The sequence below is a fragment of the Schistocerca cancellata genome, chromosome 6, assembly GCF_023864275.1.
Source record: "Schistocerca cancellata isolate TAMUIC-IGC-003103 chromosome 6, iqSchCanc2.1, whole genome shotgun sequence".
NCBI lineage: Eukaryota > Metazoa > Arthropoda > Insecta > Orthoptera > Acrididae > Schistocerca > Schistocerca cancellata.
In genome coordinates this window covers 478052568-478075518 of record NC_064631.1, presented here as the reverse complement: position 1 = coordinate 478075518, position 22951 = coordinate 478052568, and the positions used below count along the sequence as shown (strand labels likewise).

General features: G+C 44.2%; 1 protein-coding gene across 1 annotated transcript; it reads right to left on the bottom strand.

The window, feature by feature from the left end:
• Window positions 1-366: 366 nt before the first annotated feature.
• On the bottom strand, window positions 367-5106 carry LOC126088597 (pro-resilin-like). The gene is made up of 3 exons (XM_049906803.1): window positions 5075-5106; window positions 2127-2636; window positions 367-869 (listed from the first exon to the last, which is right to left on the bottom strand). Exons 1-3 carry the CDS (start codon window positions 5078-5080, stop codon window positions 582-584), a joined length of 804 nt encoding a protein of 267 aa, XP_049762760.1. The 5' UTR covers window positions 5081-5106; the 3' UTR covers window positions 367-581.
• Window positions 5107-22951: the final 17845 nt, after the last annotated feature.

Here is a 22951-nt window from a genome sequence, read left to right as displayed (position 1 = left end):
GGTAAAAAATATTCTGTTGAAGCTGGTCATTATTTAAAAAATAGCAAAAGGAACAACTTTTGGAAATATGAATTCACTATGATAGTATAGATAGAAATATTCACTGCATGAAATAAAAATTGAATAGCTACATTTTGTTAGTTTTGGAAATATTCAGCACAGTATAAATGTTAAGAATGACTGAGAAAGTCATGCACACGCTTTCAAATCGTGGAGCTATCGAAGGATGTTCCGTTTCAGCAGCATCTTAAGTAAAATTCTTTAGATGGCAGATTGTTTCCTGCTCTTTGAAAGAGTAGGTGTAGATGTAGAACTCAACTACTTATTACAGTGTAGTAAGGAAAAATAAATTGATAACAACATGTGTACATTGCACTTCTGTTTATTTTCTTTCAAATATAAAATTAAAAACATTGTTTCACAAGAGAAGGACACATTCAAGAAATTCCTTCTATCATCGGACAACAACTTTCATTCCTCATAAATTAATTTGACTATATCTACTGTCAGTATTATTTGTACACTGTATATCTTTTGGCAGCATCGTTTCGTTTCATCATTCTGTACAGCCCAGTAGTTGTTCAGTAGTGGTATCCCCCATTTCCGGTTCCAGCTCCAGCTCCGGCGCGCCCCCTGCCGTAGCCGTAACCGCCGGCGGAGTAGGCGGTGAGTCCGGTGTCCTGGTACTCCACGGTGGGCCTGTAGCCGCCCTCGTCCGCCTGGTAGGAGACGATCTGCTTGCGGCCGTCGGGCAGCAGCACGCGGTACTGGCCCTGGGCGCTCTCCCCCTGCCTGGACTCCTCTTGTCCAAAGTCACTCAGCGTCTCGCCGTCTTGCACCGAGTAGCTGAACTCGTAGTTGGCAGGCTCCTGGTGACAAAGGGAATGTGTCTGTAGTGGCCGAGCTCATCTGTACCTGACACATCTGCTACAGAAGTGAACTAGACCACTGCACATCAGGGGATGGCCTGATGGAGGTACTTGGTACCGACACTGTTAGGCAGTAGAAAAAAATAAAACGGCAGCTATACGCAAGAGCAAATAATATTTTGTGACTGTCTTCGTTGCTCCTCCAATGGGCACTATATCAAGACCGTGTACTTCTGTACATTTAAGACACAAATTTTTTTCCGCTGTTTTCTACCCTAAATTATTGAACAGCAGTTTACAGAAAATAACGACGAAAACTGGGAAATAGCGGTCTGTTTTTCTGACCATGCTTGGAATTAATCGTGATGCAGATAGCCTGTTATCAAGAAACAGAATTAGGAAGCACCAAATAGACTACTATCGTTCTCTGCATGAGGTTTTCTTGCGTTGCCTGAGTTTTAGATGTACATTTAGGAGAAAGCTTACAACATACTTCCATCTAAAGTAGGGTGACTCACACCTTGGTATGCCTCACAATGCCTATAACAAATAGCAGCAAGCGCTACATGCGAACACTGCGTCAGCTAGACCAAACCACAACAGTGCACTACAGCCACACTCGTAAACACGGTCGTCATCGTAAACATGTCCCTGCAGATGCTGCTCGCCGACCGTGGCCCGTGTTTGTTACAACACGTAACTGAACGTCGGAGTTTTCAAGCGTCAACTTTAGGTTATAATATCTCCGGATGTAATTAACATTTTACAATGCAACAAATGGCACTGATTACGTATTTGTTCATATGTTCAGATGTGCTAACAAAACGGGGTTCCATTTAAAAAAACGTAGGTTTGTGTTAAAAAACATACATCCGTGCATTTTTTTATGGCTTGTATTAACCAGTTACACTAGCTCCTCTTCTCACGTTCGGTCTGTGAAATCGATTCGTCAGTATTTGATGTGGTTTACGAAATATATCCAGCGGAAATGTTATGTGACTCACCCTGTATATTTGCTAAGCTGGTGATTAACAACATGCTCTTCATCTCCGAAATACTGGCATTTCCTTATTTAAATGCCCTATAATAAGTTCCAAGAAGAAATACTACACTTATTACCTTAAAATGCATCAATCACTACAATTATTAGAAGTAACACAATCAAGAATATCGTCCGGTCTGTTATGTGACTAAAGTCAAGACTAACTCCTATTCCTACATTAAAGGTGTTTAGAGAATTTTATTTCAAATACGTACAGCAAGTGGGTCCTCCTGGGCTCCAGCGCGACCGTAACCGTATCCGGGTACTCCATAGACTGGAGAAAGGCCACCAGCGTTACCAGAGGGCGCACCGTACTGAGTGGAGAGCGCGTCACCAGAGTAAGAAGGGGCGCCGTACTGTGTGGACAGGCCGAGTCCGCCGAAGCCAGCGGCACGGCCAGCCGCCGAAGGAGCGCCATAGCGAGTGGAGAGACCACCGCCGATCCTCCTGCCTGTTCCAAACCTCCTGGAGGAGGCGCTTCCAAAGCTGGAGGAGACGCGAGCTGCTGGACCCTGGCTGAAAGCGCCTGAGCGACCGAAAGCAGCGCCTGTCAGCGCAGGAGCTCCGTACTGCGAGCTGAGGCCGTTGGCTGCTGGGGCGCCGTACTGAGAACTGAGAGAGGAGGCCGAGGGAGGTCCGTACTCAGAGCTGGGAGGCAGGTACGAGCGGCTGACTGGCGGTTCAGCGACGGCGCACAGAGCGAGCGCTGACAGGACGACGTACACCTGTCAAAACGCAAATGTAGTTTATAAATCCTATATCACACAAACATTCTGTCATTAACTGAAAGAGAGAAATTACCAATAGCCGCCTTCCAAACTAGTAGTTATAACAATGGGCAGTAGAACACCAATGCGTAAAACTGTGTTTTAGATAATGAACTACCATGTATGTTCTGAATTGCTTTTGTGAGTAGATATGTGGTTAATAATGGCAACAACAATTAGGACATTTAAATAGCAATGTAACCGTGCAAAGACTGTTATGATATTCAGTTTTACATGACCAGTTTTCCTCCATGTCTGCCTACATTACACACCCATCACATGAGGAAAGATTAAAATAAAACAAGAAAAGTGTGCTTTTATAAAGTACAGTACTGCCTACAGTTCATGTTTGGAACACTAGCAAGAAGAATCTGTTTCAAACGTTACCAACTGCTGCGCACTCTTTTTGTTTAAGCTTTGAGGCAAACAGAAAGTGGTCTCTATGTGTAATGAGTACTAGGGGAAACGATAGGTCTCTTAAATCGCATTTGAACGTGAATCCTTAGATCTTCTCGGGTAAGACTCTCGACGATGCTCGGTGTCTTCAGCGTATCATCATTCACAGAAGGCTGTTCGAATCACTGTGACACTCTCAAACAGAATAAACCAAGCCGTCATGAACCATTTAAACTCGTTCTGAAGAGAAGACTTGCAAATAGTGACTGATCCCAATGATTCTTCGCTGTTCGCATTTAATGATGAACATTACATTATTTTCCTGTTATTTCTTATAATCACCTGAAAACGTTTACTACATCAGCTTCACTCCGAGCTTTATCTATATCATTTAGCAGAACGCAACTGTATGTATGAATAGGTTTAAACGACTATAGACGTCATCCGCTATGTCGCACATACACCAATATATAAAAAAAGAGAAAAGTCACATAATCATGGACTATAAAATGCATACTTTGAGAGCTAAGAGCACTTGTTCCGTAGAAGAGATGTGTTTCACACCAGTAAAGTTGAAGATGCATTTCAGAGATGTTAACTAAACATTTTTGCATGTTTTGGTGCACACTAACCTCCTTCCAAAATATGGAAACAAATAGCTTGAAAAAGAAGAGATGTGTTTCATAGTATCGAAGATAACGAGTGCTCATAGCTCTTAAGGTATGCATTTTAGAACCCATATTAACCAGACTTTTTTCTCGTTTCGCTATAAGAAACCTGTTCCTAAACCTGCCGGTGTCTTTTGGGACATACGGTACATAAATATAGTCGACGTCAGCTGTCATATGGCGAGCTTTGAAGAAGACTACCTTCTCTTCTGTCATTAATTACACCAACAGTACAACAGTCTCTATTAGGTTTTCCAAGTCTTCGATCAACTATTCTACCGGTTTGTAATTTTTATTATTCTTTTTTGCTGTATTATATGACACGCTATAAATATTTTTTGTGACAATCCGTTAAACATCTTCATGTGTTTCGTTGTTGTACCATTGCAATAACCAAGATCACATTGTCATCAGAGCCATCCAACTGGCAAATTGAATTTTGAGCATTGAAAAACTTGCGACTAAACCTTTCATAAAACTTCCTGGTAGTTTAAAACTGTGTAATAGACCGAGACTCGAAGTCGGCACCTTCGCCTTTCGCGAGAGGACCTTTACCAGATGAGCTACCTAGGCACAACTCACGACCCCTCCTCACAGCTTTATATCTGGAATCCTTTCATAAGTAAACAGCATCAAATATTTTACCCAGTGTTATGGACATGACGTGGTAGCTGACTACTGCCGCTATCTACTGACAAAGTTCTGCATTTATCTAGTTGTATAGACACAACATCAAGAAACTGATCGTATCAATGGGCAATGGTAATTGAACTATATTTGCATTGGGAAATTGTTGGGATCAACTAGAGGTCCACTCACACATATCGACGTTTTTCGCAGCTCCCCTAAGACTCTTGAGGTATATCCAATTACAGCTTTTTTTGGAAAGGATACGTCTGATTTCTTTCGTTACGTTCTCCAATCTGATATCGTGCCCCGTCTCAAGAGATCTTATGGACCGTGGACGTTAGGGCACAATATTTTCCAGTGTGGGAGAGACGTTTTCTGCATTACAGACACTTTACACGTGTAGTAAATAAGCGAAACCAGCAACTGTTCTGAAATTGATAGGTAGCGCATGATGAATGACAACATGCGTCTCGGTGTATACTTTCCACGAGCTGACTGAGGCTGATGATACTTCGTGCACTACAAGGCGATATTTTGATAAAGAAGGGAAAATCTGCCGGTGGACATCAGAATGCTGTTACGTAAAGAGAAATCGTGCAATTTGTTTCAGTTTACTGTAGCTTGTTAAGCAGGCGCAGACACTCCCGAGAGACTAATACCTGAACAGCACGGCACCCTCTCCAAGATGTGAGGTTGGCTTACCTTCATGTTGCTTACGAGGCAGACACCGCACCGAGAGTGACCCTAGCAGATCGGCGTCCGGTATTTATACGCGTCGGCCCTCTCGTGGGGTCGGACCAGTTGCTCCAGATAGAGGGGAGTGGCGGATTCCCTGTCATTACGTCACCGCCCTGTCCGACCTTGGCGGTGATGCCCGAGAAGCCCCGCTGTGGTGACCCCATCTGCCTATCTGCCACTCATTCCACATCGCAAGGAACCGCTGATTGCTTCCGGTGAGGCAACAAAAACTTGTGGTTTCCCAAACGCCCGTCCTTCCTTTTAAGGACACTGTTGGAAAGGTGTATCAGTTCTAACCGTACAGCTGACCGACGGTCTTGCGGGCAGAATCAACTGTTTGTGCGATCCGCCATTCTCAGCTGTATTTTATAATAAAATACGTGTAACTGATAATAGCTGAATCAAAAAACGCCAGCTACTGTTAAGAGCTTCGTGAGTTGATCAGCGATTAGCAGTACTTCATGTTGTTATCTACACCCGTAAATGCGGTGGCACTCATTCTGCGAAATTCTATCAGTAGGGAATCCCGTTGTTAAACCACGCTACCACAGCAATCACCCCAGTCAGCGCCCAAGCTCGACTCCAGTGAATACCTCACTAAAACTTTAATTGCTGTCAAAACGGCCCGCTCTATCACTCGACTCCCGTGAACACATTTTTAGAAACTTATTTGTTCTCAAACTGGCGCCCGGCAATTTAAAATTCTTATTCTCTCTATTGTAGAGCTTTAATACAGGGTGTTTATAAATGAATATGGGGGTTTCAACGCTTTATAATATTTATTATCTCAAACTTACAGTTATAAATGATATCTCAAATGAAAGAGTTTTAGACAACATAGTTGCGTGGAGATAACAGCGATTAATTTACTTACAATCAATTATTCAAAATGACAGTCACAATCGCATTATTTATTTTGCCACCAACCCGCGATGGGGTCATCTTCAGGGCAATTTACACCATTTGGTCGCTCGCTGGAGCCGTGCACAGACAGGGTGAAGACTTCAGCGAGCGACCAAATCGTGTAAATTGCCCTGAAGATGACCCCATCGCGGGTTGAAACCGGTTGGCGGCAAAATAAATAATGCGATTGCGACTGTCATTTTGAATAATTCTAATGAAAGAGCAATTCAAACAAACCAAGAACCTTATAAATGTTCAATGTGAGCACCATTTGTCACACTGCCCACATCAAGTCTATAGCCGAGTTCTTCCCAAACGTTGATAAGTGTGTCTTCAGTGATGTAGCAACAGCTGCTTCAATCCGGTTTCTTAATTCAGGTAGGTTTGCTGGTAGCGGAGGCACGTAAACACGATCCTTGATGAGGCCCTATAAGGAAAAAAATCGCATGGCGTTAGGTCGGGTGAACGTGGAGGCCATGCAAAGCAAGCCCTGTCATTGGGCCCCTTGTGGCCTATCCAGCGTTTGGGTACAGTGAAGTTCAACCTGTCCAGCGAATTGCGGCGGAAACATTGCACGCTGCGCTTGCCGATTGGTGCCAAACACAAATTTTTGAGTTCCTCTTTCATTTTGCATATCATTTTTAACTGTAAGTTTAATGTAATAAATATTATAAAGCGTTAATACACCAACATTCATTTATAAACAGCCTGTATAATACAGCTGATCATTATCAGCAACTGTACAATAATTTTATTCACGAAGGAGTCAGGTACGGCCATTAGTTGCGAATGGTAGGCATTTGTTATTTATTGGTTTCGAATGTAATTCTACTTTTTTAAAAGGTGTTAACATTCAGTAGCTTCTGAAGCAGGATAACTTTACACCAGTAAAGGATAAATACCGCTTGCAGCTGTTGGATGTCACTGCCTTTCTGTCGAATGAAAAATATACTGCAGGAATTACAGCAGGTGCTCGAAAAGTTGCTCAGTCAGCTCAGAGATGAAGCTCGGTGTAGGGACTGACAGATTTGTTATTCCGGGGTGAGAGGCCGTGATAGAGGGAATGTTTTCTAGTTTACCTTCCATTGTTGCCAACTCATGGACGTTTATGCTTTGTACCGATCAGCTACTATGGCATAAAATTTCAAGTAGAAGTAAAGGATTCATGAATGCGGGTTATAGAGGAGGTGTTCTTCAAATGCGGTACGTATTTGTATCAAGGAGTAGGAAATTAATTAAGGTCCTTGTATTGCAACACACTTAATAGAAGAAAACTGACAGCCAAAGATACAGAAAACTTTCTTGGTCGTGTATCATATGCGTAACGCACGTTAATACACTCCTGGAAATTGAAATAAGAACACCGTGAATTCATTGTCCCAGGAAGGGGAAACTTTATTGACACATTCCTGGGGTCAGATACATCACATGATCACACTGACAGAACCACAGGCACATAGACACAGGCAACAGAGCATGCACAATGTCGGCACTAGTACAGTGTATATCCACCTTTCGCAGCAATGCAGGCTGCTATTCTCCCATGGAGACGATCGTAGAGATGCTGGATGTAGTCCTGTGGAACGGCTTGCCATGCCATTTCCACCTGGCGCCTCAGTTGGACCAGCGTTCGTGCTGGACGTGCAGACCGCGTGAGACGACGCTTCATCCAGTCGCAAACATGCTCAATGGGGGACAGATCCGGAGATCTTGCTGGCCAGGGTAGTTGACTTACACCTTCTAGAGCACGTTGGGTGGCACGGGATACATGCGGACGTGCATTGTCCTGTTGGAACAGCAAGTTCCCTTGCCGGTCTAGGAATGGTAGAACGATGGGTTCGATGACGGTTTGGATGTACTGTGCTCTATTCAGTGTCCCCTCGACGATCACCAGTGGTGTACGGCCAGTGTAGGAGATCGCTCCCCACACCGTGATGCCGGGTGTTGGCCCTGTGTGCCTCGGTCGTATGCAGTCCTGATTGTGGCGCTCACCTGCACGGCGCCAAACACGCATACGACCATCATTGGCACCAAGACAGAAGCGACTCTCATCGCTGAAGACGACACGTCTCCATTCGTCCCTCCATTCACGCCTGTCGCGACACCACTGGAGGCGGGCTGCACGATGTTGGGGCGTGAGCGGAAGACGGCCTAACGGTGTGCGGGACCGTAGCCCAGCTTCATGGAGACGGTTGCGAATGGTCCTCGCCGATACCCCAGGAGCAACAGTGTCCCTAATTTGGTGGGAAGTGGCGGTGCGGTCCCCTACGGCACTGCGTAGGATCCTACGGTCTTGGCGTGCATCCGTGCGTCGCTGCGGTCCGGTCCCAGGTCGACGGGCACGTGCACCTTCCGCCGACCACTGGCGACAACATCGATGTACTGTGGAGACCTCACGCCCCACGTGTTGAGCAATTCGGCGGTACGTCCACCCGGCCTCCCGCATGCCCACTGTACGCCCTCGCTCAAAGTCCGTCAACTGCACATACGGTTCACGTCCACGCTGTCGCGGCATGCTACCAGTGTTAAAGACTGCGATGGAGCTCCGTATGCCACGGCAAACTGGCTGACACTGACGGCGGCGGTGCACAAATGCTGCGCAGCTAGCGCCATTCGACGGCCAACACCGTGGTTCCTGGTGTGTCCGCTGTGCCGTGCGTGTGATCATTGCTTGTACAGCCCTCTCGCAGTGTCCGGAGCAAGTATGGTGGGTCTGACACACCGGTGTCAATGTGTTCTTTTTTCCATTTCCAGGAGTGTATATGTACATTTACCGTTGTTAGTTAATCATTCGCTGGGACAGAACAACAGTTCATCAGGAAACTAGTGCCGGCCGCGGTGGTCTCGCGGTTCTAGGCGCTCAGTCCGGAACCGCGTGACAGCTACGGTCGCAGGTTTGAATCCTGCCTCGGGCATGGATGTGTGTGATGTCCTTAGGTTAGTTAGGTTTAAGTAGTTCTAAGTTCTAGGGAACTGATGACTACAGATGTTAAGTCCCATAGTGCTCAGAGCCAGCCAGCCAGGAAACTAGTGTCACAGCTTCGAGTCGCTTAGCAGAGAGACATGGACTGTGGGATAACGGGAACTGAAGAGAATATAAGCATTTCAGATGTGATTCTACAGGAGAATGTTGCAAATTAGGTGACTGATAAGGAAATATGAATGAGGAGATTCTCCGCAGAAGGGACAAGGAAAGGAATGTATGGAAAACACTGGTAAAAATGATAGACAGGATGATAGGATATCCGTTAAGACATCAGGGAATAACTTCCACGGTAATGGAGCTATAGAGGGCAAAACTTTAGAGGAAGACAGAGATCGGTATACATCCAGGAAATAACTGACGATGTAGATTGCAAGTGCTACTCTGAGATGATAAGAACGACACAGGAATGGAATTCGTGGCGAGCGGCATCAAACCAGTCAAAAGACCGATGACTCAAAAAAAAAAAAAAAAGAAAAATAAATCATAGGTTAACACATCTCCCACGGTTGGTCCGTATTCTGTTAAGTGTATTCCACGCCCTCCGGGCCACATCAAGTTCCCATGGTTTGTTGTTCGCATGTAAAAATTTTTGAAGATCTGCTGGACTATTATTGTAACACTCTCACCTCCAAGCAACATCGAGGTTGAAGTTATGGTCCGCCATGTTGCTAACAGTTCTGAGTGTGGGATGTCTGTTTCGTATCTGTTGATTTGGATAGCAGCTATTTCCTGAAGAAGAAGTAGCTGCGGCTTGTTGCACAATTCTTATTTTCCCTGAAAAGATTATTCTTTCCTCTCAGGTTAGGTGGTGTAAAGTGCCTCAGAAGAGGCAGGCAGAATACTAGAGTGGACTGTATTGGGGCAGCAACAATCAGCATTGTTTGATTTAGTTCTGTGTGTACCAACTTCGTGTGGTTGCTGTTTATTCAGATAGTCCTGCAATACTTTGCCGCTGAGCATACAATGCCGAAGGCAGATGATAGTCAGATCGAAGCTGCGGAACTCATGTTGTAGCACATAATTTTGGCAGGATGTTATTTCTTGGCCTCAATTTAGTTGCAGTCTCTGTCAGATGCTGTCTAAACGACCTCTTACTTTCAGTTCCACTTCAAAATCTGTTTTTGGTAATCTCTAATCACATAGGATTTTGTTTACTTTGGTCAACACTAAAGTTAGATATGTGTATGTATATATCTAAAACATAAATCCAATGTCTTGTAAGAAAATAAATACATACGTTACTAAAGTCGCGTTCGTTCTTCAATCGCCATCGTCTCTTCTGAACAGAGACTTACGTCATAGGATGACCATAGTACATTTATGCCCATCATAATCTAGTTATCTACAAATAGCAAAATTTCTAACTCGGGATACCTGCAGAAGAAAAATACTAGCAAGTATGTGTGTGTCTGTTTACTCACATTGTCATTTTTTAAGATAATTATTGGTGCAGTTGTTATTTATGAGACACTGACACACGACCTAGGTGTTATATTCTCTCGTACATTTTCAACCCGGCTTGGATTCATTTGGATTGTACCCACGGGCCCATCACATCGATATGTGAGAGGTTCAACACTGACATATTCCGTGGGCTGTACTTGACTCACTCACAACCGGTTGTCATGTGCGGAAATATGGAGAAAAATATTGTGAATCTAATATTGTGAATCTAGAGTCCATGCGACGATACCGGACTAACTGAATTCGACTTATAGATGTGGAGTCTTTGTCTATTATTTCGTTATAAAAGTTGATATTAGAACACTAACTGAAAAGCATTGGCACTTTGAAGACTATCACCTAGTCTAAAATTACGACAGAAGCCAGCAGAATAACTTTGTGTGCCGGATCTGCTGCAGTTTATGGCCAGCGCCATCCGGTTTGTCCATTTCACGCTATATTACGCCGACGTTCAGTCAGCGGGCCAAAGAGCATCACTGCGTGTGAAATACACAGATAAAAGCTTCTAGCTCACAATTCCCAAACTGGTAGCAAACATGACGTCGGAAAGGAACCTCTGCCTAGGCTCAGCTCAGAACATCGTGGTACGACGCGTATATCAGGAGATGTAGATTCAACGAGTGGTAGTAATGTAAGAATAAATTATATCAAACTAAAAAAAATGAGTCTAACTGGAAGTAAAAAGAAATAAAAAGCTTTTCCGACCTGGAAAGCCATTATGTTAAGATGAAAACAAATGTTCACAATTCTTAGAACACTGTGGTAGGAAACAGAAACAATCTACAATATCTGCAAATAAGAAATGGGAATAACAAAAGCCGGACATCGATAAAGATAAGTTAGTTTAAGAAGGGCGGAGGTAACGAAGATACATGAAGCAGAATGGCACATTACAAGACCTCTACCAATACCTTATGCTACGGTACCCGGAAATTGTTAACTTGGCGCTGGAGAGAACAGTAGAGGGGAAACATAGCATCGGCAGAGCAAGACTATTGTTCACAAATTAGATTAAAGAGGAAGTTGTGGGTAGCAGGTACGTAGAGTCATTTCCCCTGACGACTTAAGGGTAAAAAAGCATAGGATGATGTGTAACTTCCATTAATGGTAAAATGTTGGTTTATCTATTGCACCCGATTCCTTCTTCTCGCTGTTCGATTTATGTGAAGAGTGTCAGATGGTTGAACTCGTTTCGTACGGGCAAATATTACTCTCATATTTTACGTAGTATTTCAGCTATCCACTATTTGTGTCACAGTTCGCTGATGAATGCAGTTCCACCAACAGCTGCATCAGTTCTCTCAGACAAGTCATGGAAAATCAGTAGAATCCAAAGGTAATATGTTTGGAGATGTGATCTTAGATTTTAGTTACCTTTCGAAACACATGAAGAAATTTTACGTTGCGATTTCGGTAGTTTAATCGTTGACATTGTGCACCTCTTAGCCAGACTGCGTTATCACTTGGTCTTGCATGAAAATTGGCTATAAATCTGTTGAAAAATGTTTAAAAATTCATTCAAGGCAAAGTTTCAAGAAAACAACCTGCTTTCAACTTCACACGATAGCATCCCAGTGCTAAATGGTGAGGAATGTTGAAATACCATGCGAAACCACGATTTAGATTACATGATCCCAGACAGTGAAAGGCATATACATAGGGTAAAATTTTGGAAGAAACTTTTGTATTGAACCAGATATGGTCAAATGTAGTATCGATTGTGTAGTAACGTCGCTGCTCCACAGCGATCGCTGGTTCAAGGTGTTAGGGGTACTGTGTTGGAGTAACTTTAGATACGGAAATGTATGGAGGAATCTCAAGTGTAGAGACGTGTTGTATCTGACGTGTGTTGGATACATACTTACTCGCTACGGGCAGTAATGATTTTTTATTTGCAAAATACCATACTGGAAATAATTCAGGCGAAGAAAGTTGTTTTGTTACCAATGCAATGCGCGTATTCATAAGTGATGACTAAGACAATGTATAGCACTCACATCCAGTGATTTTGCTGAGCTAATTGTTAACGTATAATTAGTTTATTGTATGTTAATTGTGAGCAGTATTAATTTTCAAACAGTCAAAAACTACAAGATTTAAAGCTAGTGCCATACTGTTACTTACCACAAGTCAATACCATTTCCCAGATCCACGTCGTTTTTTACTAACTATTTTGCTCAAGATGTTATTGTCTGTCATATTCGATTTAATTAAAATGTATGCTAAGCAACAGCCTTGCACAATAGCCGTATGCTAACAATACAATTTGAAGTAGTAACAGAGAGCAGTACGAAGAGCGTTATAACTACGCAGATAGAGGTTAAAATTTTTTATTGTTTTAGTGATAGCTTTTTTAAAGGCACAGGAACCATTATTTTCAAACTGATCAAGTTTTGTTTTATTACCAGGACCAATTTCAAACTAATAGAGTTGTATCAGATTCAGCTTTACTTTTGCGTTACGTAAATTCATACAGTTTGGTTTGGTTTAAAGTAATTGACAGTCTACATTCTCGCAGTCAGAAAGTTCGGTACTGGGCAAAGCGCATAAGTAACGAGATAAAATACACGTTCGCGTGCCATTCCATTCTAACAGATCTATTGCAGGCTGTTGTCAGTTATGTTACATAAAACGTACATGTTTCAACACAAGGACAACTGATATATACATTGTTCTGATTTCACTCGTAAAAGCTGACAGTTTCCTTCCGGGTGCTCTGTCGACCTGTCCATTTTAGGCATAATATTTCAGCAACCGACCAAGCCGTCGATCGTCGAAATAATGTAATTTGTAATTCGACCAGCTTGAAACTTCCATCTGTTAAAATTAAACTTTAAGAATTCGTCTTCACCGAGCAGAGTGGCACATTAGTTAGCACACTGGCGCCACGCGGGATTAGCCGAGCGGTCTTGGGTGCTGCAGTCATGGACTGTGCGGCTGGTCCCGGCGGAGGTTAGTCCTCTCTCGGGCATGGGTGTCTGTGTTTGTCCTTAGGATAGTTTAGGTTAAGTAGTGTGTAAGCTTAGGGACCGATGACCTTAGCACTTAAGTCCCATAAGATTTCACACACATTGAACATTTTTGAGTTAGCGCACTGGACACGCATTCGGGAGGACGACAGTTCAAAACCGCCTCCGGACACCCTGATTTAGGCTTTCCGTGATTTCCCTAAATTGCTTCAGGAAGATGCCTGGATGCCTCCTTGAAAGTGCACGGCCGACTTCCTTCCCCATCCTTCCCTAATCCGGTGGGATCATCGACGTCGCTGTTTGGTTCTGTACCCCAAATTAACCAATTCGTCTTCATTTTAATAAACAGGAATAAAATTCACTGAGTACTATTTCTGTATTTAAAAAAGGGTGAGAAAAATGGATATAGTTTCAAAAACAACTATGCCTTTTAGTAAACATTACTACAGCTGAACGAAAGTGTTGAATGATAATATTTTTAGACAATTGTGGCCGTTAGTGTGTGCCACCGAATACCGCAGGTTGAGCGGCAAGCGATGCAGTGCCGTAGTGCATCACACGCTGCAATCCGCCGACCGCCTTCTATCATGGCCAATTAACAGGATCAACATTTTCTTGCTCAGACGGAACGAGGAATACTCCTACTGGAGCACGTCATAGTAAATATTAAAGTAAGCGTTACGGGAAAATTCATTCTGTTCTTTAAGATTCTTGTGTGTTCCTTTTCGTTTAACAGAATAAATTACCGCCACCTGTTTGCTCTGTGCAACATCTAGAAGTTATTGTCAATACTCGTAATTTCATGGTTATGCGTTGATACATGTGTAACCAGCGCAGTAAGCATGTAAGCATATTCTCGGTCAAGCGTGTTTTACGTGTACGAACCATCTCTCCAAAAAAAGTTCTCTTGGTAGCTATCACACGTTATCTTATAAACGCCGGAGTGTAAATGCTTATTCTTTCGCTGCGAGATGTTATGACGAACCCTTAGTCAGATATATTTTTGCCTCTAAGATTACCAAGATTTACCAAGGAGCCTTTCAATTTTATCAGAAACTGTGGTGTAGTAGATGCTGGAAAAATTAAATTTCTTGTTTAATTTAGGTTGTTGTGCTGTTGTTGCTGTTGTTGTGAGCATATTCCCTTTTTCTCCCCGTTTTTGTAATTTACAATAAGCGTTCTCAGTGTATTTTTATTTCTGTTTATAAAAATAAAAGGTAAGTCCTGAAGGTTATATATTAAAAAGTGGAGGATTCAAGGTAAGTGAATTCCATATATATCTGTAAACCTTGCATTGTCTTCCAAAATATGTAAACAAGAATGACAATGTTCGATGCACAGTGTAAAAAAAAGGTTCAAATGGCTCTGAGCACTATGGGACTTAACATCTGATGTCATCAGTCCCATAGAACTTACTACTACTTAAACCTAACTAACCTAAGGACATCACACACATCCATGCCCCAGGCAGGATTCGAACCTGCGACCGCAGTAGTCGCGCGGTTCCGGCGATGCACAGTGTAGTGTGAATTTCATTATTACATTTGTATATCTTTTCGTGTGTAATACACCATACATACTAGGATATAGTTCATTAACATGTCTTTTAATTCCTAATTTTGATTAATTAATTAATTATTTTTACCAAGTAGGAGTCACTGCTTTAATGTACTACCCTATACTTAAGCACTTGTCACGTTACTATACGAAAATTTGTTTTCCCCACCACATCCGTTACATTATAAATTAGTTTTACGCTGCTGTTAAAAAACAACATTGTGCCGCCATATGTGTGTGGTATTTTATTGTCATTTTTACAAACTTTAGTGATAGTATGTATTATAATTTCGCACATTGGTAATTCTGTATTGTTGTTACATTTTATGCTGTTCCGACATACATGGGGAGTCCCCGATGTTAGAATCACAGATTTGTTTCAAACTTCTTACATCTTAAGCAGGCCATTAAAACAACAATACATGCAAGTAGTAAGGTACACTACTCTGGCAATTCTGAGAAACTCGCAAGAGAATCTTTGCGCGTCTATTACCTAACGAATGTATCTGGTTGTAGGCGCCGGCTGTGAAGAGTCCGTGGTGCTCTAATAGTCAGTCTGCCTTTGGTAGTGAAGAGACGCACGCGCCTTGTTTGCGTTCGCCTGTTTTGCTGCGTAGAGGGAGCGCGCATTTGTTAACTTCGGCGTAGCGGCTTGTCTCAGAGTCCAACTTCATCGAGCATCATGGCGTTTTCTTACCTCCAAGCCACAATTAAATGAACCTATACTTTGGTTCACCAACGACCGAAACCATATGAAGTACAACGTTTTATACGGTATTAAATGAGTCTCCCACCACAAGATGTTCTCGGAATTCATTTTTCGATCCTCAGTAGAACTGTGCACATAAAAGTGGCGAATGACAAGCTGTGCGCCGACGTTGTGCGCCGCCACGATAACGCCCACAAGTTCCGATACCCTGACGGACATACAGTGATTGTCATGGTTGATCACGCTGGTTTTATCCTCCGTACATTGCTGGTTTTCGTACTCCCGTTTGACGTACCGGCTTCAGGCATGTCGTCATATACGATGGCCAGCGGCCCATGTGTTCAGGTTGCGGTCGGGAAGGCCATGTCCGTTCCGAATGTCTCCGACGTACACTGGTATCAGACATCGAACGGAGACGTCGCTCTTCCTGCGGCGCCCACTGTGTTACCTTTGTCTTACGCGTCTGCGGTGGTGCTACATGACACGCTGTCTGCTACAAACGTTGGTATTGCTCTCTTCAGGAGGTGCACGTCCTCTTTCTGCGCTTCCCATGGTTTGACAGCACATGTCTCGTATCGATAACCGCGCTGATACCAGAGGTATATGTCTCACGTATCGTGGCGTCAAGATCGTCATTGTCTATGCACCATCATCAGAGACAGTTACGTCTCCTTTCCTGGATCAGCAAGACGCATTGACATGGGAGGCGATTTCAACTGCACTCAGGCGCCCAATGACCAACTACCTGTCACTCTCCGCGCACAGTGCTAGCGACAATCCTCCAACAACTCATCCTTCTGTATTCTTAGGAGCATGTTCATGGCGATCGTCTGAGGTCTGGACATTTCACCATTCTTCCAGCCCACTCGATCGTGTTTAGATCTCCCGCAGTACTGTCAGTGGGGTGCAGGCTGCTGAAGTCTGGCCTGTTGCATTCTCTGAGGCATATATACGTATCTGCGCCATCAGTCTCTGCAGCAATAGGATATGGCATGCCCGTGGACCATGAAAACTGAACGCGATCCGCCTTACTTCACCCAACTGCTGGCAGCTCATCGAGACCACGTGATCGATGCCGTGATGCCTATCAATCTGCCCTGTCTTGGTGGGTGCTATGCACATAGCCTGCCCTGTGCAAGACTTGATTTTTTATGGAAGGAAGATTGTGGCGTAGTGCCGACGGACTCAGGAATTATGTTTCACCATTCTCCAGAAATTTGCTATGATGCCGTATTCTCCAGAGCGCCAGGAGATGGGGAATCGTGCCAAGATACAGCCCACATCCCTCGCTCGCCACCACCTTGAAGGAGCTATGGTCAGGGCGCCCACACACGATGAGTTAGTGCAGGAGCGTCCATCTATGTATCAAGTCATAGTGGAACGACGCCACCATTGGAGGACTATCAATAACGTTCTAACGACCGATGACGGGCAGCGTTCTGATACCCAACAGGATATCGGGTCTGCCCTCCATGCACATTATGTTATGGTGTACTCTGAACAATGTCACCACCCTGCCAGCACTGCGGCGGTCTCGAGACCCTTCTTTGGCTAGGTTCCCATGGACGTTAAGATGGATCTCCTTGCTAACGTCACAGAAAACGAAGTCCATGACGTTATCCACGTGGGTTCTACGAACAGGTCACCTAGCCCTGACGGCCTCCCACTGGAGTTTTATCGGTCATTTCATCCCCTTCTGCCGCCAGTGTGTATGAAAATTTTTCATGAACTTATGTCACCTTTCGTGCTGATTCCAAACGGTTTCCTCGATTATTTCCTCATTCCCGTCAAGAAGCCTCAGAGTACCTCTCGGAAAAGCGATTACTACCCATTGACGTCACGCAACGGTGACATAAAGATCTTTACAGGGCTGTTGGCTCCGCAGCTTAAACTGGACAGCCCGGGTGGTTTCCCCGATCAAAATTCTTTGGGAAGTGCCAATAACATCCCCATTGCCATTTTTCGCCATCAGGATATAATCGCTCTTGCTCACGGTCGTCGTTTGCCTGGACGTTTGGCAGCTCTTGACTTCAGCCAGACCTTCGATCGGGTCGATCACTACTACCTGGAAGGGGTGCTCCACAATATGGGGTATCCTGATACTACCCTCGACCTCGTAATGCGTTTCCACCGTGGGGCTACATCTCGTGTACTCTATAATGGCTGTCTCACTTTTCCCATCTCGATTCCCCGATCAGTGCATCGAGGCTGCTCGCTGTCTGCACTGTTGTATGCTTCCGACATGGAACTGTTGCCCTGTGGCCTCCGTCAACGCTTCTCTGGGATGTGTCTCACTGACCATGTATTCAGCTGCACTGCTTATGCAGACGATCTCTTCATCGTTCTTCTTCGTAGCGTTGCTGTGGTTTATCACCTACAGCAAAGCTTCTGGTAGTTGCCCCAACGTCCCAAAATCGAGCGCCAAGGTGTGGGGCTTCCTGCGGACAGCGCTGCTCCTTTGCGCGTAACTTGTACTATCCGATGCTTAGGACTCGATTTCGCAAGTGATCTGCCGCTCACAACTGCCCACAAATACCGCCCCCTAGTTTTCCAAGAGCTGGGCTCTTAGATCATCGTTTACGAGCAATCGATTTCTGCAGCGAACACAATACGTAAAAGTTTATTTGGCGTCACGTATTTCCCACGTGGCAGACACTTCCTATTCCGCTATCCATGACCTGCCGCATGCTAGCGTCAGTGGGTTCACTTGTGTGCCACGGCTTACTATTCAAGATAAAGTAAAGGACCCTCACCCTCTCGAGGAGCAGGGGCGGTTTACGTCTGTGTTATGTGCCTTTTCATTGGATCTCACAAGGCTTTGTGGCACCGTTGTCCTAAGTGCCTTACCAGCCTACTGCTAGAGGGCCTTGCAGCACACTGTCTCTCAGCACCTATCTAACTTTTGGACATCCCGCTGCCCTTGCCGGCCGGAGTGACCGAGCGGTTAAAGGCGCTACAGTCTGGAACCGCACGACCGCTACGGTCGCAGGTTCGAATCCTGCCTCGGGCATGGATGTGTGTGACGTCCTTAGGTTGGTTAGGTTTAAGTAGTTCTAAGTTCTAGGGGACTTACGACCACAGCAGTTGAGTCCCATAGTGCTCAGAGCCATTTTTGAACCGCTGCCCTTATTTTACTTCCACCACTTTTTCCACGAACTCAGCTACGTCGTTATTGCGATAATGCCGGCGTACTTGACATCCACTGAGGCAATCCATGGTTTTCTTCAGCAGCACAGGTCACCGAATGTAGTTGAGGGGAAGCATCCCCACTTCGACTGGCGTGCCGATTGGCGATCCGTGGGCGCTCCATATCTTGACACTGACGTCCAGTCTGCATGGTACCTTATTGTCAATGCCGGTCGGAGTGGCCGAGCGGTTCTAGGCGTTTCAGTCTGGAAGCGCGCGACCACTACGGTCGCAGGCTCGAATCCTGCTTCGGGCATGGATGTATGTGATGTCCTTAGGTTAGTTAGGTTTAAGTAGTTCTAAGTTCTAGGGGACTGATGACCTGAGATGTTAAGTCCCATAGTGCTCAGAGCCATTTGAACCATTTCTTTTATTGTCAATGGGAAGCAAGTAAACCGGACACGCCTCCCAGAATTCACCTCGCAGATACCCTGTTGTGTGTCGCCTATGACATATTGGACAAGATGAGCACCGCCTGGTGTGCGGATCGGCAAGAGCTGACCGGTTCTTGGTGCGACAGATCTTGTCCCTAATTACCTGTACAACTCCTCATCAGATACCTACTCAACTGCTCCTCTTTCCGGACACGTGTACTTCCCGCAAGCGAAAACGACCTCAGCGAAGTGGATTTGTGGACACGCAGTTCACTAATTGTTTGCTGATGGCGAGAAAACTACCCTTGATTTTTGGCAGTTCCTTAATTAACGCCATTGTGCAGTTGTCCGCAATCCAAAATACAGACTACTTTTCTCGAGTTTCCTTTGCAGTGTCTTCCTTAACCCATCCCAGAGCTGGGGTGTTACTGTCGTGAAGAGATGATCCCCGCCTTTTCCATATTAAGAACCGATGTGTTTTCTGCTTATCGGAATGTTCATCTTGGAAAACTATACGTCGATAGTCTCAATGAGTCTGACGTCTCGCTTTGCTGCGCCCTCCTCCTCGCGACACCAAATTCCTGCTATTGTCGGTGATATTGATGTTTTTTTTAAAAAAAAGAAGGAAAATACATAAACAATTTATGTTCATTGTACCTCTAATCCACATTCCCCATGCCTTCCTTGGTTCCTGGAGGGTGGCAATGCGGCAAGGTGGCCAGGCCTCAGGTTGCGACCACTGCCCACTTTTCCCCCACTCCAGAAACGTCCCTATCTATAAATATGATTTAAAAATCAGCGTTCTTGTATCCTCCTTTTCTGTTCTTGTTAGGGGTCAGCACCTGAAGTGGTGGAGCTTTTCTTTCGGGGCTTATTCTTCAAAATCTAGGGTAAAAGTGACGGTGGCATTAGAAAAAAGGGGTGACATCTAAAGAAAAGAAAAAAGGTGTTAGCGTTCGATCTTCGTCTGAAGCGACGATTCGACTTCCACTCAAAATTAAATTTTAATCTATATTTTTTCATCACTGATTGATAAGACATTTGAAAAGTAATACAATTAAAAGAACACGTATATTTTAGTGATGTTTATGGTATTTTACTATTTACTAATTTTAATTAAATATAATTATTAGAACAAATATATTTACAACTATCGACAAGTAAATAAAGAAACGCAAAGAGCTTCCCCGAAAAATGAATACCAGTCGTGATTTCCGAATTCCCTTATATACGCAATCTGGTAAGGAACCCGGAACGTCTTTGCACCTTGACGCTTCGAGCAGCCGACACAGGAACAGGCGTTTCTAATGTAGGAAGAACGAACAGTGCAGGTGCAAATTTTTCAAATGTCGCAGAATTTACATTTGTACTACAAAAATGAAGTTTCAGCACGAGTCTAATCCTCGGCTTATACACGTTCATCTTACGGAACTCGAACCCTAACCACGTGACTACCACGAACCCTAACGTACGCCATGCACTGATACATCAGTTACACAACAGAGGCGAATAAATTCACTTGGCGTTTTTGTTTGAGAGTCAGTACATAAGGTTTTGGCACCGTAACCTTCAACATTTCATTATAGTGTAGCCCAAAAGTGGTTCAGTATTAAGTACTAACGTTACGATTCCAGTTTTCTAAATTTTAAAAAAGTACAGTTATTTATTCATACACTTAAGCCAGTCAGCTTCAGTCTGCTGCAATAATGTATGACCAAGATGAGAGAGAACAGAAACATAACGCTGGATATGCTCCTCTTCTCACACACCCGTTACACAGTGTTGCCGTTTTTAGTTCTGTAGCGCTGCGTGCCTCGTTGGAATGTTCCTTGCTCTACCGTACTCATCCTCATTATGTTACGTAGAACAAAATGCCGTCTCTTATCTTTTCTCTTACGCTTAACTGTGTTTACTTAAATTTATTTTCTTTTGATTTTGATACGGTTATAGCTTCGTGTTCAAGCAGTTTAGCACAGTCATCAAGCTGGTACGCGGCCACGTACTTCCTGTCACTGAACTCCGTTTCCGCTTGTGTGATAGAACTAAGATTTATGTCTCGTAGTTATCACACGACATGTTATGTGGTCCAAAAATAGGATGTAATTGTGGTGTTTACTACATCGATCACAGTGCTTAACAGTCTGAATATAATGCCATCCTTCTTTCCTACTCGACAGCAAAGATATTAGAACAATAAACACAGCTGAATGTTACAGTATTAACAGAATTGCCTTTATCCCTCATAACATTGTATTTCACAGACGACGTCCCCAATTCCCTGTGCCGTGGAAACAAGATCATCTTGCTCAGGTCCTTCTGAACGGTATCAGCATGGTAGTCAGAGGCCTCCCTCTTCTTCTGTTACCTACATCGGTGCAAAAGTTACTCTTAGCGACGAAGTCATCTGGTCTGCGAAGTGGTCGGGCCGTCTCAGACTGAATTTTTTAATTTGTAATGAGTGCAGTCTGAACATTATGACCACTGCGAGATTGAATACCACCTGACGGCCTTGCAGTTATGCGATATAGTGAGAAAACGAGATGCATGTAGCAGGGACGCATTCCAGCGGAGATGAAGGCCTAAACTGAGAAATCCACCTACATAAGCGACTTGCACAAAGGACAGATTGTTATGACGACGCCTGGGAATGAGCGTTTCGGAAATGAAGTTGGTCAGGTGTTCACGTGCTAGTGTCGTGATTATTTATGGAAAGTGGTTGGAGGATAGGGAAACCACGAAGAGACGGCAAGGTGTTAGACGTCCACTAATCATCACAGAACGTCAAGGTCGAAGTCTTCCTTGCTGTTTAAAGCGGGACAGACGGCGCTCTGGGACAGATCTGACGACAGAGCACAGCTGTAGTGCAGGCGCAAGTATTTCGGAATACACCGTTGAAAGTACGTTGTTGAACACGGGTCTCCGCAGCGAACAACCTCTACGTGTTCGCATGTTGACCAGTGACATAGTCTATTGCGCCTGCAAAGCGCACGGGATCATCGATGCTCGGCCGTAGATCCATGGAAACCTGTTGCCTGGTTTCATGGATCACGTTTCTTGTTACACCAGGTCGACTGCTCTGTCTGGATACGACGTCATCCAGGCGTTCGGCAGCTCGGCACATGCTCTGCGGAAAATGTTATCCTCACGTTGATGCTTTGGCCACCAGATTCGCTCTGTTTCAGGTCGATGGAACACACCTGGGACACAACTGGGCGTCATTCCCGTGCCCACAAACCGCCAAATGCTAATTTACATAAACTGCTTGATAACTGGTGCATCAGCTCTAGAAACCCACCAAGAACATGTCGAATCCAGGCCGTGCAGAATCCCTGCTGTATCGCATTCAATAGTGGACCTGCACCCAGTTAAACAGGCGGTTATGATGTTTTGCCTCATCAGTTTAGGCCGTATATAGGTCTTTTCGTGTAATGTGTGCATATTTACGTTTTATGTTCGGTCCTTACATAGTTATGTTGATCTGGGACCGTTTCTCTAGCTGAGAGTGTATTAACGTATTAAATTAGTTTTGAGATTGTTTCAAACTATCTGTGGAGAATATTTCAAAGTAAAAGGAGCCTATGTGGATGTTTCCTTTTCTAGGCTAGCTACAGTCGGTCAAAGATAACACCCCATCTACAAATTTTACCTGATGTACGTTAAAACAACAACTAAGATACTATATTTCGTCGGCTT